Source organism: Podarcis erhardii, assembly GCF_964252035.2.
Source record: "Podarcis erhardii genome assembly, chromosome: 15".
Lineage (NCBI taxonomy): Eukaryota > Metazoa > Chordata > Lepidosauria > Squamata > Lacertidae > Podarcis > Podarcis erhardii.
In genome coordinates this window covers 26,485,917-26,504,467 of record NC_138505.1, presented here as the reverse complement: position 1 = coordinate 26,504,467, position 18,551 = coordinate 26,485,917, and the positions used below count along the sequence as shown (strand labels likewise).

General features: G+C 44.9%; 1 protein-coding gene across 1 annotated transcript; it reads right to left on the bottom strand.

The window, feature by feature from the left end:
- Nucleotides 1–1,173: 1,173 nt before the first annotated feature.
- RNF10 (ring finger protein 10) lies at nucleotides 1,174–18,432 on the bottom strand. Its single transcript, XM_081841793.1, has 17 exons — nucleotides 17,779–18,432; nucleotides 14,132–14,337; nucleotides 12,550–12,746; nucleotides 11,185–11,275; nucleotides 10,842–11,026; nucleotides 10,620–10,756; nucleotides 9,285–9,445; nucleotides 8,420–8,560; nucleotides 7,710–7,965; nucleotides 6,428–6,561; nucleotides 5,800–5,917; nucleotides 5,236–5,337; nucleotides 4,732–4,869; nucleotides 4,312–4,412; nucleotides 3,809–3,869; nucleotides 3,038–3,199; nucleotides 1,174–2,242 (listed from the first exon to the last, which is right to left on the bottom strand). Exons 1-17 carry the CDS (start codon nucleotides 17,957–17,959, stop codon nucleotides 2,169–2,171), a joined length of 2,445 nt encoding a protein of 814 aa, XP_081697919.1. The 5' UTR covers nucleotides 17,960–18,432; the 3' UTR covers nucleotides 1,174–2,168.
- Nucleotides 18,433–18,551: the final 119 nt, after the last annotated feature.

The following is an 18,551-nucleotide window of genomic DNA, read 5'->3' as shown; positions in this document are numbered from 1 at the left end:
AGAGCACGTTTTAAGTTTGATAACCCCCTCTATCACAAGCTAGCTGAAACAGAGCAGTCAGACATTCCATTTTCATCCTGTTCTTCCTGTAAAGCAGTCTTTCCCAACCTGGTGCCCCAGAGAGGTTTTGGACTCCCATCAGCCAGCAGTTGTAGTCCAACATTTCTCAGGCTGGGGAAGGCTGCTCTAAATCCTTGAAGGCCACATTTGTGGTGGGCTACACAGTCCCTCCCCCCGGTGAATCTTGGCACATACCCCTTGGCACTGGGAAGAGCTAATTGACTGCATGGTTCGATGGGTAGAGACCATATTGGCACTGAGAATGATGAGGCACAATTTGCCAAACAACCGAGAATAACGCAACTGCAATGGGGAGGAAGAGGCATCATGTGAAGTGTGTTCCCTGCCACCTTCTAAAAATATGTTTGGTGGTAACAGCTTGGCCTTCTCCAGTGAAACAATTGCTGTGTCAATAGAACCTGCAGCCAAGCGGGAAGGAAAATATCCTCTGCTTTGTTGTTTTAGTCTGGGCCAGGCTTTGTGCTAATGTGGTGCCCCTTCCATGATTTGGAGGAGAGTGCTATTGATTGCTACTGGCCATGATAGATGCTATATGCTCTGACTTCACAGCTAGAGGCAACAATGCTGCTGAATACTAGGTGCTGGAAGCCAGAGGAGGAGAGTGCTCTTGGGCTTGGGTCTTGCTTGCTGGTTTCTCATAGGCATCTGGTTGGCCACAGTGAGAACAGGATACTGGACTAGATTGGCCGCTGGCCTGATACAGGATCTTATGTTCTTATGACTACCTATGATGACTCACTAGATGAGAGCTGTAGTCCAAAGCATTTGCATGGTTCCAGGTTGGCAAAGCCTGCTTTAGGCTTTTGTCCAAAGTACAAAAATTGTAAATGCTCAGCTGCTAAAGCCACATTAAGTCTAAGCTAATTCAGCCAAAATAAAAACTGGCACCAAGGTCGGCTTTTGTACATTACAGCTTTTATAGGACCCTCAGATACTAAAACTGTCTTTGGTGTCTTCCCTTAAATAAACGGGAAGCCAGGTTTGGTTGGAGGACATTTGTTTCCTGGTCACAGAAAACACTGTTACCAGGACTTAAATGAAAAGGGTTTAGAATAGTCTGTTAAAAAGAGAGTAAGGTACAGCTCAGGGAAACACCTTGTGCATATGGTTTATTGCAACTAATTTCACCCTTGCTGGTATGGTACACTGAAGTTCATTGTATTCAACGGAACTGACACTTTTATTTTTAGTAGTAATTAGTTTCAGATCAAGCCACAAGCAGTGCAGAATGAGACCACTTCTCAAAACAAAGTAGGGGCTGGAAGAGTGAGGAGAGAAAAAGAATGGAAGGCTAAAATGTACATTATACAAACCCAAACTGAATCCCAGAACCAAGCAAACGGAAGACCATGACCTCCATATCCTTAGGGGTTTGACCTGCATGTGCATACAAGCTACCAGTTCTGCGCAAAGGGGGGGGGGGCATTCTAATTTCTCTCCAAGTAACCTTAGCACCATTAACACCCATGAGCAGCAGAAAGGGCATTACTCTCTCTTGCCTAGCTGAATACAATTGGCCTCCAGAACCCATCAGATTACTCAGGAAAGCCTTTCCAAAGTACCTTTCCCCAGCTTTTGCCCTTTGGGGAAAAGATTAAAAATAGCAGGTATAAGTTGAATTATTTTCTCCTCCACTACCCCCCCTCAATTCTTTATAAGCAGCGCTAATCAAAACGACACAACAATCAGTGTATGCTCTATAGCCAGGTTCCTTTAGTTACCAATTTGCCAGGAGCAGATGTTATCACCCAGCCCACTGCAGTCAGTAGACTCCTTTTCACACAGGCCGGAAGCATCAGGAGCTCCCTGCTTGCCTCAAGTGACAAGCAAGTGTGCCACCCTGACCACACTATTATTCCCAGGTCAAAGGAGTTATACTTGGCACAGCCCTGGCACTTTGGCTTCTGCGATGCAATACTTCGTTTTGGTATTAACTGGAGAAGTACTCCTTTTTAATTCCTATGCACCTTCCCAAGTCCCAGAAACAGACTTATTCTGCTCAAACTTAAATACTTTTTTTCTATAGCAGCAAAAACACAAAAGCAAACAAAAGAGAACCAGGTGAAGAAATCTGTCCGTTAGTATGATCACTTGGTATGAACCACTGAAGTGCTGAACAGCAACTTTTGCTTCTGCTTCTTTTTCTTGCCTCTTTTTTCCTCTGTAAAAGAAACAACAGCCTGAGTCACCAGACGCAACATGTTCCCTATCAGAGATGCTAAACTAATGACTTACTCCAAAGAAGCAATTTCCTTTTATATATACACACACCCTACATTAAGGGATCATCCTGCAGCTACAGGAGCCCATTTAGGCCTTTGACATGTTGCTGGACTCCAGTTCCCATCAGCCACAGCAGCCTGCATGGCCCAAGATGATGGGAAATATATAGTCCAGCAACCTCTGCAGGGCCACAGGTTCACTGTCCCTGGGCTAAATAAAAACTCATCCCTGGAAATATAGAACCAGGGCAGGCTTCCTGCGGGAAGGCTTCCGCTGGCAAGCTCTTTCATTCTTAAGTCCCCTAGCCTTTGGATCAAAAACTTTCAGCTTCCCATTCAAGCCTTTGAAACGCGGATGCCTGGCTGATCACTGGCCAGAGCAAGGGTGGGGACATAAGTTAGTGGCAGTAGGTCCCATGACCAACCCTCCACACCTCAAAGAATCAAGCTGGGCCAGTAAATTCCCACAGCATCAGAACAAAGATGACTGTGAGACTGTAAGCATTGTTCAACATATCTAGCTAGGTTTGCCCTGCACTGTACTCCAATATTACGTACGACTATCAGAAGCACCTGAATTGGAGATGGCCATGACAGGCATCACCCAAGAGGAACATTGCAAATGTACCATAGACAAGCAGTTGTGCAAGTCTCCCCCTACATCAGTGTTAAGGGGCTGCACAACTGAGCGCCCCCACCCACACTACTGGGTTATTTCCCGTCTCTCTTCTTACCCAAAAGATGGTCAGAAGTGGACGGCTTGTCCAGTTTTAGGAAGGCTGCCTCGATAGCTTGGCTGAAGGAGTTCTGGAAACTAGGCACAGGTACACGGTCCGAGTTATCGCTCTCCCCATCACTGTCTCCTGGAGCGGGAGGAGCCAGGGTGGAGTTTTCCTCTGAAATAAAAGTGGCTGTTTTTAAATCATTGGGGAGTCTGAACAGGCCTCTGTCATAATAATAATAATAATAATAATAATTTTTTATTTATACCCCGCCCTCCCCAGCCAAGGCCGGGATCAGAGCGGCTTACAAGCAATAACAAAAACAAGAAGAATGATTACAAACTTAAAAACAAAAATAAAATACAACATTTAAAATATTAAAATGTAGCCTCATTGCAGGAGAAGGGGAAAAAAAGTGCTCTGAGGCACTATTGAAAAGAAACACACATAGATATCAGGATATCAGAGGTGATATCCTTCCATTGTAAGACAAAGGCTTTTATAAATTTAGACAGGCCTTTGGCTTGGCTGACTTTATTTATGGCTCCTTTTAACTTGCTCTAATGCAGTCACTATTTGGTGTTTCGTGGCTAGCGACTTTATTTTTTATTTCAAAATGTAACTGATAAACATCTTTAACCATTTCATCGTAATTTTTTAAGATTGGTGTTGACAATCTTGGGTGCCATATATAGAAAAGTTGGCTATAAATTGAGATAGACTCAACTCTACAAAGGTGCTGCCTCTTGGAGACACTAAGCTAAGAAGAATCACTTTGCTTACCTTTCTTCTTTGGCTGAAAACTATTCCATGTTTCTGGTTTAGCTTTTCCAGCTCTCAGCATCTACCAAAAACAAGTACAAGAGTCAGATCAGCCACACGCTACCAATCTGTGACTAAAGGTGGCTTGAGATCAATGGAGGGCATTTCAGCAGGACAGCTAAAGCTACTTTAAAGGTTAATGTCAGGAGCTGGAGTAAGGAATAGGTCAGCAATAAAGCACCTGATGTCAGTGAAGTTAATTCATTATTCAAAGAAACAAGAAGAGCTCTATCCTAGTGGTCACAGCTGGTGCCGCCCACCACTCTGCATCCAACCAGCCCATGACAGTTAATAGTAGCAAACACCTTTTTGTGGTTTACTCAGACGTGATAAAGCAGTGTGGACAATTTTGTAGTTCTGGGTTCAGGCTTCATTTATGCTTGAATCACAAGCAGATTCCTTAAACAATTCTCATAATGAAGAACTGATTGGGTGCAGCGGAAAGTCCTGCACAAAGCACACACCTGGGCAAAGGAGGGGAGGGCAGATTCCTCCTCCAGATTTCCAACAAAGAGTGAAGGGCTGCCAAGACTGCCTGCGGGAGACAGTGGAGTATACATGGACTCTGCAAGGAGAAAAATCACACTTTTACTATATAGACTAAGAGTTGTGTTATTAAGGAGGCATGGTAGCAGGTATAGGCTCTCATGCACCTGTGCATCCTTCTTTCTCAGGCACTGGTCTTCCAAGCCTCATTAGTTTCATGTTTGATGCTATTTTAAATTCAGCTGGGGACTCACATTCCTTCCAGTGGCTGCTGTTCAGGAGTTCCCCTGTCTTTTGTCTGCATTACCCCACCCATGGATGATTCTGCTAAGGAAGTGGAAGTAAACCTTTAGAGAGTGAGCACCGGCTGGGTATCCAGGTCTCTTTCAGCTGCTCACCTGATTGAGAAATGGGACTTGAACCAACAGGAGAGAGCAGAGCATCACTCTGGTTCTCAGTGCCTGCATACTCTCCGGAGCATGCGCTGAAGGCAGGGAACTGCTGCAAGTTCTCCAAAGCAATATGAACCTCTGGATCTAGACAGAAAACCAAAAGTTTTATCTCTGTGACAAAAGTTATTCACTCCTATGCCAATGATTCAGATCAATTCAAGTGACATCTACTCCCTCATGCATCTTCTTCCTTTTCAGAGGGGTGTTAAAGCCATATTGCCATTGAGAAATTCCTTAGCTTCATTGCTTAAAATATGGCATTCCCACCATCTGTCATTTCTACATACTCACTGGCCTGTTTCAAATTATACCACCACCACCCCGGTCACAAAAGGCCAGCGTGAGTCACAACTGCCCCCCTCTCCTCCCACTTACTAAGGTGCTTCCATCTACACCAAGCGTCAGACCAAGCACTTCTTTATAGATGAGGAGGGCAAGGTTGCCACTTACATCTGCCTTGCTTCTTGTTCTCCTCTATCTCAATCCTGCGCTCCCGACGTCGCTCATCACGAGCTTTCTTCTGTCTCAGGCGCTTCCTTTTCTCAATGTCATCTAAGAGCCATTGGGAGAGTTCCCGGGTGAGACAGACTGCTCAGAACAGCAAAGAAAAAGCCCCCCCTTTGGTAGTAGTCCCCAGTGGCACCTCCTTTAGAAGCCCAACAATGATGGGGTTTCAGTTTCCATTTTCTGTTGCAGGATTAGACTTCCCGGTTTTCCAATATTTGTGTCCAAACCCAAACCCAAGCACACCCACATCCATTACCTGCCCCCTTCTCTTCTCAGCAGTGAACCTTAAATCAGGGTGGCTAACATGGTGCCCTCTAGATACTGTTGGACTGCAACTCCCATCATTCCTGACAACTGGCCAAGCAGGCATGGGATTGATGGGATTTGGGAGTCCAACAACATTGGGAGGACACCATACCGGCTACTCCCATTTTAAGTTACGTGGAAAGCAACTCTTCAGCTACAACTGGGAATTGTAACAGAAAAACAGAACTTCCCAATGCTCACCTGAGAACATCTGCAGTGTTTCCTTCGAAATGATAGGAGGCTTCAAAGCTAGTTCACAGATACTGAACTCACAGGTGAGTGGCAAATGACACAGGTAACGATGACGCTGCCGCACGTCCTGCAGGTGGGGTTGGGGGTTTAGAAAGAAGAGAGCTGGTTGTGCAACCTTCAAACACACCTCTCTGCCTGGGCGTATGGCAACCCATAATGGAAATGTTGATTTTTTGGAGAATTTACTTAGAAATAGCTCAAAAAATGAAGGTTTTGGGGGGAGATTTTGAAAGAAAAAGCTAAACTTTTGTGTCTGGATTTTCACTTTTTGAAATATGGTAACCCTACCCCATACCCATTCCCTGAAGTCATGTTGTGTAAAGCGAATGCTGGTCAATGACAATAAAAAAATGCCTTATTTTTACCAAATAAAGTCAAGCCAGTGCCAGTTATGAGTATTTCCAAGTGTGAGAAACACTCAAGTGCACCTAAACCCACCTCCCGGCACACAGCCAGAAAATCATTCCAGGAGATAATAAATTCTTGCAAAGGCAAAATCTATGAAGGTACCTATACCTCAGACAGTAGCTCAGCCACAGTCAAAATACACACTCAGGGCAATCCTGGGTGTCGTTACCTCCGTCATGGAGTGGCCAGATATCTCCACCACAGTGGCTGTGATCTTCTCTGGGCTCTTCTCCAGGCTGCCGTACTCGTGCACAAGACAGCGGACATTCACTGGGTGAAGGTACAGGCACTGCCCGTCCTCAGCTACAGCATTGGAAGAGAAGTTGCAGGACAGTTATGGAAAGCAGGGGAAACAGGACAACGCGCCCTACTGCGCCCTACTCTCTTGAACCACTTACGAGACACAGCAGCCCCAAGTCTACACAGTGCTCCTCTGCATGCACCTGGGGCTGCTGCACATAGTTTTTTAATTGCCAAATGCCACTTAAGCAGCATATAAATTAATAATAAATAATAATAATAATAATGGGAATAATCCAGTAGGGTATTTGATTCTGCCTTGAATAGCCACCTCACTCCAGTTCCAAAACATCAATTGCACAGCACCTTTGAGACTCTAGCAGGGACTGCTATTCAATAGTGTTTTGCTTAATTATGGCATCCCCGGAAATGCTGTGTGTTGTTAAGCCTTTATTTGCACTTCTGAGAGTCCATATTGATGTTTTGCTTTCTCAGCATCACCACCACTGCCTCCAAAACTAGAACAACATAGCAGATTCTCCTTATTTCTGAGAGTAGAGTACCAAAGAATCTCCTGTATTCTTCAGGGAAGTAGCTCTCAATCCATCCTTGGGAACCAATAACCTAAGAGCCTCCTTTGTGTGCAGCACAAAACAGAGAGCGCATCGCTCCACAGGGCATTGGGAATCCCTCACTTTTTGTTCTGCTACGTGTCTCTGCCTCAACCAAAGCTCTTAAGGCCATGAAGTAATTAAAGGTCACCGGGCCTTTTCCCCGCCCCCAAAAGGCTGGCTTCCCTTGAAGAAAGTTATTGTTGGTGAAGCATGTCACACAGGGATCTTCTAAAGCCTTACATCAGGGGTGGGGTACCTCAGGCCTGGGGTCCAAATGCAGCCCCCCAAGCTTCTCTGTTTGGCCCCTCAGGACCCTCCCCTAAGCCAGGCCTCTGTACCCTCTATGAGCAGATTTGCCTAGCGGGACAGGATCCTTGAATTATGATAGTATCTCTTGCTCATCTGGATGAAAGGTAGAGAGACATTGCGTGTCCACTGCACAAACATGTAGCCATATCCATCACTCTATGTACTTTTTGCCTTTGGCCCTGTCCACCACTGACACACTGCCCCCCCCCCGAAGGTTCCCCACAAGGAAATGCAGACCTTGAACTGCAAAAGGCTTCCCTACCCTTGCCTTGACATTGTTGAGCTAACCTTGATAGAAGTAGTAGAAAGGGGTGGTGCTTGGGTGCCCACTGCTGAATGCTGTTTCAGGTTTCTCGCAGGCAGGTTCAGGCAGACTGGCTCCTTCCATCTCACTTGTGCCCGGTAGGTCGCTGCCAGATTCCTCGGCATCATCCACTCCCACTGCCTCTTCCACCTCAAAGGGTGGCAGGACAGCAGCCGCAGAATCTACAGGAGGTGGCTCCAGGATTTCTTCTTCAAAAGCAGAGAGATACTCCAGAATAGGCTGTTAAGAATAGAGAGTAGTTCACATCCATCTTTCTCAACCCATTCAAGCAAGCCCTCAAAACCCCTCAAACCCCTGCAGTTATCTCTGCCATCTCTCTCCTGAAGTCACCCTGGAGTGTCTAGCTTAATGGTCTCTGGGGCACAAGGACTGAAGCTAGGTTCACCCCATTCTAATGACCTTAAAATAGTTATTGAATAGAGTGAGATAACAATATTTATCACTACCCGAAGGAGTCTCAAAGCGGCTAACATTCTCCTTTCCCTTCTTTCCCCACAACAAACACTCTGTGAGGTGAGTGGGGCTGAGAGACTTCAAAGAAGTGTGACTAGCCCAAGGTCACCCAGCAGCTGCATGTGGAGGAGTGGAGATGTGAACCCGGTTCCCCAGATTATGAGTCTATCACTCTTAACCACTACACCACACTGGCTCTCAACAGAACTCAAGCTCTCACCTTCCTCTCCTGGGTCGCTACTACTACTGCTGCTGCTTCTTTGTCAGATGACTCTGTCACAATGAGAGCCTCCACAGCTGCCGTGGTTCCTGCAACATCACTCTCTCTGTTTTTGTCGGACATCAAGTTTCCCTCTCGATCCTAAAAGCCAAGCCAAACATTGTTAATCTCAGCATCACATCAACATATACACCAGGCTTTACCAGCCTGATGCTCTCCAGATGTTTCGGACTGTGCCTCTTGACGCATAACCATCACTTACGCCCTACCAAAGAACAAGAAACAGGCACTGGTGACAGTGACAACAAACTATCTGGGTTCTGTGTGACTTAAGGTCAAACCCATCTCGCAAGGTTATTGTGAAGATGAAAGAGAAAACTGGAAGCATCATGTAAACTGGGGAAAACCCTAAAAAAACCATTATTCAGAAAGAAAGAAAGAAAGAAAGAAAGAAAGAAAGAAAGAAAGACAGACAAGCCTACCCAGATACTTAGAAATGCTGATGTGGTTTTTAATCTCTTTTAGTATTTTAATTTCTTGCATGTTTTAATGTACTGCAAATTTCCCCTGATTTTATGGCATTACCTTTTTGTAAACCGCTTTGAGGGTTTTTACAATCAAGTGGTGTATAATTTTTTACAAAATAAAGAAAGATTCCTATTTGCTCAAGCTACAACTTCAGCAGTATTTGTGCTTGTCAAACCCCTTCCCCCCCAAAAAAAACCACCCTTTGGCCACCTGCCAAAATAGGGAAATACACAATAAAAATGCTCAAAGTCACTCACATTGAACAGGTGCCATGAGCAACTAGTAAAACCCACAGATTTCCCTACACCACATTACTCAGAACCCGGCGATGCCTCACCTTCAGCTCCTGAATGGCAGCCTCAATGAAACATGCTTCAGGTGTGTGCTTGTCCTCCTCGTACTGGCGCAAGAGTGCCACCTTCTCCTCCAGGATAACCTCCTGCAGCACCTGAGCCTTGGAGGCCAGAAGCAGCTTGGAGTACTGTCCATGTTGCTCATCTGGACAAAGACATGTCAAGTTAATGGTACACTGGGATGAACGTAGCCATCCAGTTGGAAGACATCCTACAAGTTAACACTCTTGTGATCTGCTTGCTCTCTTTATAGCCACCGTCTGAATCGATGCCAGAGGTGCAGCAATGCTTTCCCAGCTGATTAGGGGCTCTATATAATTTGGACCTACATATGCCTGCAGAGGCCTTCCCTAGCAACCACAGGGGTTGCTCCCCTCCATTAAATTAGGCTTGAAAGAAGCCTTCACTTGCAGCCTATATACTAGGCTGCAGTGAGTGCTTGGCTGCCTGGGATGTGTGGTGCCCGTGACAGTCTCTCTGGGTTGCAAGGACGCCCATGGGTGCGAAAAAGTCAGCACTCCTTGCTTTACCACCTGAAACCTTTTGTTCATTCTCTACCTGCTACTAGGGTCCAACAGACCCCTTTGAAGTCCTAGCTGGAAAAATATAGCTCCACTTAAGAAATAGACATGACTGATACTGTACTCTAAAAATGTAGTCTAACATGGAAACTAATGAGATACACTGGACCCCACAACATTGGAATGTGCCAAGCAGTTAAGTTACTAGTGCTGAAGTTATCTTGCTTGATTTGTTAAGGACAAGCAAAGTTTTGGACATGTGACTGTGGAAAAGGTGTGACCGATCAATTAGGTAATTGTCCTCACTGGGCTATCACGAAGCCCTGGTGGAGAAAACAGAAGAGGAAGCAAAGCAGAGACTTAAAACACAGAGGTGAAATACTGGGCGTAACAGTAAATAATGGAAGGGGTCAAATGGATCACTTTAATCATTTGTCGATCACAGAATTGTGCTTAGTCCCACCTTGTACTTAAGAAAGCACTAGTAGGGTGTGGGGAACACCTGTGGCCCTCTAGATTTTGCAGAACTACAATTCCCATCATCCCAGCCATTGGTCATACTTACTGCTGGGAATTGCTACATGCTTTTTGAAGCAGAGAATCTAGGCAGTTTACATACAGGGAGCAACAGCAGAGTAACAGTTCTGCCACCTTAAAGGAGCCATGGCCAAGACTGATTTTTGTGCTGCTCCTATTCATTTCAAGGCAGCTCAAGCCAGAAAACTTTGAACTAGATTATGCCCCAGATACTGCACAAATGGCAGCAAAGTCTACCAAACTTCCCTCTTTGCCGCTCACCTCCTAGATGAATAGGCTGTTCCACATTCACCAGCTTTGACTTGGGCTGCGCTATCAAGACACCTTTCCTCCGTCGCATCAGTTGCATCGTAATTGTGTCGCCAATTGCATACTGACGAGTTTCCAAAGCAACAACGCTGCAAAAACAAAAGGGAAGTGATGAGCGATAGGTGACTTGTGAGCCAATAAAAAATAAGGCACTACTCAGAGAACTTATTTTACCTCTTCAGGTCTTTCTTGTGAATCGAGCCATAACAGATGGGGCACTTGCTCCAAGTCTTCTCACTCAGAGAGAGATAATGCAGGATGCATGCCCAGCAGAAGATGTGCCCACAGCGAGTGATCTTGGCAGCAGTAGGCGGGTATAAGCATATCGGGCAAGAGGGGACTTCATGGCTGCAAATCCGCTGGGAAAGTGCAACAGAATACAATTTACTGTGCTATTGTTTCACTCTAAAATATGACCTTAACAGATTGGAGAACTGAGCCCAAACTCAAACGGTAAGTGGCCAACCTGTCTAAGTTTGTGTAATAAAGCTTTCAAGGCAAGTGCATTGCTACTAACCACTTGTTCCACAAAGTCCCAGTTGACTAAGGTGTCTGGGTCAGTGAAATGAACTGTGTAGTCCTGGTCATCACACACCACAAACTGGCAGCTGGAAAGCAAACACAGAAAAAACAGAAAATATTGAATACTTATCTGATGCTAAGCTATCTGAAAAGAATCCAGAAATACAGGTATTGAGGATCACAATTATGTAAGACTAGTGATGATAAATTCTCAAGAATAATCTTTTGGAGAATATTCTTGATTAATGAAAATATTAGAGAATTTTCATTTAAAATAGGAGAATATTCATTTTAATGCATTGAAAATGATATAATTAGTTAATATACATGTTTATTCATGGGTAAACTTGTTCAGATGGCAACCAAAAACTGTACAGATACTTTTATTCAGTGGGGCAATGCAGCGAATTCACGTTCTTTGATTTTTTGCACCAAACCTGAAATTCAAAATTAAACCTGAATGACTCACGTTAATCACTAAGCCTGCCACTAACCGTATATTTACCATCAACTTTGAATTCTAATTATGTTGTGTATGTATAATGGATTAAAAAAACAATTATTCATTACTTACACTGACAATATCACAGCTTGACTTATTATTTACTAAAAAAAATTAATGCGTGCTGTAAAACTGGTTCTTACATTAGAATTTACAGTTTGTGGAGATTATTCTCTGGAGAATTTTCTAGCAGAGAATATTCTCACATCACATCACTAGATAGGACAACATAAAAAATAATAGCAGAATCGCATTAGTACAGGGGTGGGTAGCTTATGGCCCTACAGATGTTTGACTCCCATCTCCCATCAGCCCCAGGAATCATGGCCAATGGTCAGAAATGGTAGCAATTGTAGCCTGGCAACATCTGAAAGAAAACAGGTTAGTCACCTCTGCCTTATTACAGTATTACTGGTATGTGGATCAACTTAATGCAGGAAGCCAATCTAACACTTACAGATTTAATAAAGAATAACATGGTATCAAAGAAGAAATATTGAAAATGCCTTCATTTCCTTAAATTGTTACCTTTCAAGGCTTACTTCTCAACTTACTCTCGGAATTACTACTACAAAAGGCTTCTAAAGTTTCTATAGAAACCAGAGCATAAAATTTAAAAGTGCACAATGAATCATTCCTAGGTCTTTCTGCCCACAAAAACTTCTAAGTAGAGACTGCTACATAAAGTCTCATTAAACTGGGAAAACAGCAAAACAATATAATCACATTTCACCAAAATCATAGCAATGTAAGAAAATGAATACATTTTCCATTTTTCTTTGCCTTGATTTTTGCTGGCCTCGTTCTCCCTTGGGCATATGAAAGGCATCCACAACCTTGTGTTGACCTCCCACTTACTTGGCCTGTAGGAAAAGCTCCTTGCTGAAAGGTTTGTTCTCCCATCTGTTCCTCTTGCCCCAACTGCCGCGGCCATTCCCAACGTAGCTTGCTTGGCCACGAGGTTCAAAGGTAAAGTTCAACAAGTGGTTCAGGCTAATTTTCTTGGGTCCAGAGAACTGGGCAGGGCTGAACTCTGCCCGCTGGGCCTCTGCTACCTGAAAAGACAATGAGTCACTTAGAATGCACCAATAAAACAATTTTTAAAAGCTGTGCCACATAAACATATTTTGCACTGGTGTGTAGTGTAGGCAACACATGTCCAAAGAGCATTTACTATAAAAGACTGCTGCACTGTAAGATTTAGTACACAAATAGGAGTAACACCTTCAGTGGCTTGGAGGCTCAATTCAGACAGTAATTCAATTCAGACAGTCAGTCAGTTTCAAACAACTCTTATTCCACAAGTATCAACACACGGAAAAATTAATTTTACATCAAATTCGATAAACTACAAGCCGGACATCTGAGATTACTTCCCACACAATTGCTAACTTACTTGTAAGGCCTATGATGAGCACACTTTACAGCATGAAATACCAATTGGTATTTCAAATAAACAGATTACTCGGTCTGTCAGATAAATTCCAGCAGCAGAAGAGGCTGGGTCAGATATGGAGACACAAATGTACAGTGGTGCCTCGCAAGACGAAAAGAATCCGTTCCGCGATTCTCTTCGTCTAGCGGTTTTTTCGTCTTGCGAAGCAAGCCCATTGACAGCTTAGCGGATTAGCGCTATTAGCGGTCTAGCGGCTTTTAGCGATCAGCTGTTAAGCGGCCTAGCAGCTTAGGAAAGGGGGGGAAGCGAAAAAAAACCGCGGGAACTCGCAAGATTTTTTCGTCTTGCGAAGCAACCCCATAGAGAAATTCGTTTAGCGAAGCACCTCCAAAACGGAAAACCCTTTCGTCTAGCGGGTATTCCGTCTTGCGAGGCGTTCGTCTTGCGGGGCACCACTGTAGATCTTTCAACAGTTTCATCCATTCCTTACATATCTTTCTGCTAGTTGTACAAGCAAAACTTAACACACTACAGAGTCATCAAAACAAAACACTATTTGTGGTACTTTAGGCATGTCATGTCCCATTGTGTCTGCATAAAAGAAGGGTTTTGATGTTTTTAAAAATGGAATTTCTACCTGAGCTATAGCACTAGGGATAAGAACAAGGGTAGACATCCCGTGACCTTGCAGATGCTGCTGGACTACAATTCCCATCACCCCTGATCACTGGCTATGCCAACTGAAGGACAACATCTAAAGGGCCAGATGTTAGCCACCCCTGGTTAAGGGGCAGCAATTGAAGATAAGCTTCCTAACAGGTAAAGGAAAGAACTTATGGCACAACACTTTCTAGTTGCTGTTCTAGCTTCCTCCACAGCTGTTGGCACCAATTTAGATTTGAAGATGAGGTAAAAATCACTATACAGGATCCTTTCCCATTTTTCAGAACACAGCAAAAGAGCACAAGCACATTCTACACAAGATATGTAGCATCACCATGCAATCATCCCATCCCAAGAAATATGGCTGGTCCAGATTCTCACCTCATCTCGTCTTCCACCATTAGAAGAAGAGCTAAAAGGTTTGCTGCCACTGCCATGCCCACCCCTCTGAGGGGGCATCTTATTAAAAGCTTTGCTTTTCTGTGAAGAGGAGCGACGGGATTGGCTGGCGAAGTTATCATTTTTGGGATACGAAGTTTCTCGTTTACGATTATAACGCTGTTTGGATCCACTTGCATTTTTTCCATCTAGAAAAAGAGATGAAGCAGTGGCTTTTTAAAAAAGCAATCCAAGTTCAGAGTCTCAGGACTGGAAAATGGAATCTTGACTACAACTAAGCTAATCACCTTCAAGTAACCCCTACTGCAACATGCAGCACATACCATGTTAAAGCAACAAAAAGTCAGCAGGATAAGCCAGGAGAAGCTTTATCAAGAAGCAGAACACCACATGCAACCCGAAAATTCACAGAAGCAACAAAAGACATGTTTAGTTATTGCAAGGATGCATCCACATTGTTTTACGGGCTTTGTTACTACTCATCCCCAGAAAAAGCTACTTGAATATTTGTCTGCTATTTTAACAGTGCTATTCTATACACGTCCACTGAAAAGCAAGTCCCATTGAATTCAGTGGGGTTTACTACCAATTAACTTGGTAAAAGACTGCAGTCTCAGTGGTTTGTATTATTCATTGTTTTAAATTGTGCCAAGAGAAAACTGCTAGTGAACATATAGTTGGCATTAGACCATGTGATTGAGCCTGTCTATAGTAAATAGATCTGTTTGTAAACAGTTCCATAGGAGCAACGTTTGTCTTTTTAAATGTGAATTGTTTACTTGTATGCTGAAGCTTTCTCCCCTTCAAGAGCAGCCAGTTGAACATACAGTGGACATTTGTTGAACAAAATCATATCTCTTGCATATATTGCAGTATCATGTTAAAAACTTGTTCCAGGAAGATAAACCTTTGCCTCTACTGCCACTAGTTCTGTAGTGACTCGTGCAGAATAATCCGAAAGAAAAAATTACAGCTAGGAAAGAGGATAGTGTTTGCATTTCCCTCGCAAGGATCACTTGATCTAGGAGCCCACATGGCTGATACACACTATAAAGATAGGGCAAAAAAGTCTGATATCCTCACACTCCTACCTGTGCCAAGAGCGCTTTAGTCAGTCATATATTTTCAGCTAGTCACACAACCTCAGCAAATACAGCTTACGTCAGGGGTAGCTACTGTGATGCTGTCCAGATGTTATGGACTACAGCATGCATCAGCTCCAGACAGCATGGCTAATGGTCAAGGAAGATGGGAATTTTAGCTCACAACATCTGGAGAGTACCATGCTGGCTACCACAGTATGCACATATTGAACTTCAGTATTACTGTTATCTCCATATAGATATTTTTCAGCATGCATAAATTTTACCATGCCATTGTATTTTGTTATATTGCTTGTTATTTGATGGAGTGCTGGCCATTATGAATGAGATTTTAGGTCAGACCTCTCTACTAATTGGCTGTATATGCACATCATGCTAAATGGTTAGTTTCCTGTGATGTAAACAAACTGAAGGAACCTCAGCAGTACACTGGGCTTATACACTCCTTTCTGTGCAGCTAGGAGAAAAAGGTTGAAAGCTTTTGCAATGGGTTAACCACAGCAGCCATACTTTCTGCAACAATAAACTGCACTTACATTAACTATGGTTTAGGTTCAACAAGCCAACTTCAAACTGCAGCTTGTTTAAACCAACTATAGTGAAGATTAACTACAGTTCTGAGTCCAGACAGCACAGCAACCTGTATTCAATAGGAAACAGAAAAAAACCTTCCATACTTTCTCCTGGCTGTGCAGAGAGGAGTGGGCAGCATAAAAACCTAAAGCTTACTGCAACTTGTCCTTCTTTTTTCTTATTATTTCAACTAGGTAATGGAGATACACCCAATAAACATATCCCAGACTAATAATCAATACCTTTACCAACATCCAGCTGTTGTGATATCTTAATTATTTCCATACCACTGACAAGTGAGACTCAGGGGTCTAGATATATGAGGGATGGGGAACCTCTGGAGCTCCCAGACATTTGGCTATGCTGATTTATGTTAATAGGACATGGAGCCCAACAAATGTCAAAAGTTGCCTCTAAGCCTACAATAATAATGGATAATCATAGTTTGCTAATTACAACCTTAAGACTCAAATAGCTAAACAGCTAACTACAAGTAGGGAGGGAGTAATTAGATTCCTTTACAAGCAATACAGGTGACTTTTGCAGCTTGAATCACGTATGGAAGAAGGGTGTTTTTTATGAAAGACATTTGCTAACTGCCAGCCAAGTAAAAGGTCACAATAATAGTGCAACTGCTTGTTACACTGACCTTAGCAGTATTTGAGGATTACGTACTCAGAATCAGCCACTTGCACAACTAGCTATGTAGATTAGAATATAATCAGTGCCAGGACACATGGTCTGTGAAAGTCAGAAGTAGCACTTGCTCCACCCAAACCTTCTATCTCCACACTACATTCTTTAGCAGCAGCAACCAACCATTAATTCAGTGTATCATCAGTCCAAACACAGCACTGCTTCCAATTTTGGTTATAAATACAGTGTAAACAAGAACCCAGACTTCATAACAAATACCCTTTGGACTTCAAAGACCATATTCCTGCAGAGAGGGAACTAATGGAAAATGTAGAATACGATGAGAGACACAGGCAGGAGCCAAAGAGCAGCTGCAGATGAATTAAAAGAATCCTTGGATGCATTCAGCTTTAGATTAGCATCTTGACCACATAATCTGAACCTAAGATTGAGAACATAAGAAAAGCCCTGTCGGATCAGGCCAATGACCCATGTTGTCCAACATCCTGTTCTCTAATAGCCATCCAGATGCTCCAAAGAGAAACCCCCAAGAAGAGTGGAACACAAGAGCACTCTCCCCTCTGCAATTCCCAGTAACTGGTATTCAGAGAAATAATGCCTCTTAAAAGTGGAGGTTGAGCACAGCCACTATGGCTAGTAGCCACTAATAGCTTTCTCCTCTGTGAATTTATCTATGCTTCTTCTAAAGCCATCCAAGTTTGTGGCCATCCCTACCCCCCTATGGAAGTGAGTGCCACAGTTTAAATAAGGGCTGCACGAACAAGTACTTTCTTCTGTCTGTCCTGAATACCTGGCATTTTATCTGTCCTGAATTTATGTTTATGGCTGCAGTCCTATATACACCAAGACCGGGGAAATCTGCAAGATGTTGTGGAACTTAAAATAATTCATACCTGCCCAAAAAGCCACTTTCAGGACATGAGGCACCTGTGGGATTTGGTCACACACCAGGAACACTGAAAGAAGAGAACTTTCCCCCAGCCCCTCCACCTTCTTGTGGCAGAAAGTTCCTATAGGGTACCGAAGAGCAAGACTTGTGTGCTACCCTGTATTTTAACGATGGCTTGCATTATAGCCCACCTTTTCCTCTAAGAAGCTAAAGATAACACACATGGGCTCTCTTCCTTCAATACCTGCAACAACCCGGCTAGCTTGTTCAGGTTGTGCCTGGTCCCAGGGCGAGCTTCCTGACCCGAGTGGGGATTCGAACCCTGGTCTCCCAGGTCCTAGCCCGGCAGTCTAACCACCGCACCACCACACACACAAACTGGAAGCCTGCCCAACTCACTCCCTTACCGCCTTTGGGCTTGGACTCTCCCCCGGCCGGGCCGGCCGAGTTAGAGCGGGGCTGCTGCCCTTTGCCTGCCGACGCCGAGGAAGAGGAGCCGGCGCCGAGGCCGGAGCCGCAGGGGTTGCTCTTGTCCATCACGTCGTGGGCCGGAGCTGCTGTTGCTGCGACGGGCGCGCTCTGGAGCATTCACGGGCGCCGCGGAGGCGCTCTGGCGGAGACTGCGGAGGAGGAGGCGGCGGCGGCGGCTGGGGCCGAGGCCCAGGCTCATGGCCCGGCGGCGGGGTCGGCGCAGCGCAGTCGTCTCGGCCACCTTCATGGCGACATTTTCCTCACGGCTTCGCCCTGAAGAGGGAAACGGAGACAGGGAGGCCTCAAGAGCCGAGTCAGAGGCGGAGGGGGAGGCGGGGGAGCCGGCCGGGCCTGCGGGGCCCCGCGGACGGAGCGGCGGCGGCGGCGGCGGCCGAGAGAGAGGAGGCGGCGGCGAGGAGGGACGGAGCCCCGCGAGGCCCGGCCCGGCCTTGGCTCGAGGGCGTCGGGAAGGCCGCAGTGTCGCCGCCCAAGGGAAGCCCCCCGGGCCGCCTCAGCCTCTCTCTCTCTCCGCACGACCGTTGCCGCCGCTGCCCTGTAATGGCGACGAATCGCCGACCACAGTGACGGCCAAGGGCCCGGATGAGGCTGTTTGGGAGAGGTGGGAGGGGCCAGCCTCGGCCCGTCGCAAGGCACGCTGGGCTTTGTCGTTTCTCCCTCTACTGACGGAACGGAATCAGAACGCAGGGGA

Excerpts from the sequence above, each read along its gene's own strand:
- RNF10 (XM_081841793.1), bottom strand. The coding sequence starts at position 17,959 with ATGCTCCAGAGCGCGCCCGTCGCAGCAACAGCAGCTCCGGCCCACGAC. Across the intron at positions 14,338-17,778 it reads AGAGTCCAAGCCCAAAGGCG|ATGGAAAAAATGCAAGTGGA; the intron begins GTAAGGGAGTGA and ends CTCTTTTTCTAG. Across the intron at positions 11,027-11,184 it reads GGGACTTTGTGGAACAAGTG|CGGATTTGCAGCCATGAAGT; the intron begins GTTAGTAGCAAT and ends GCACTTTCCCAG.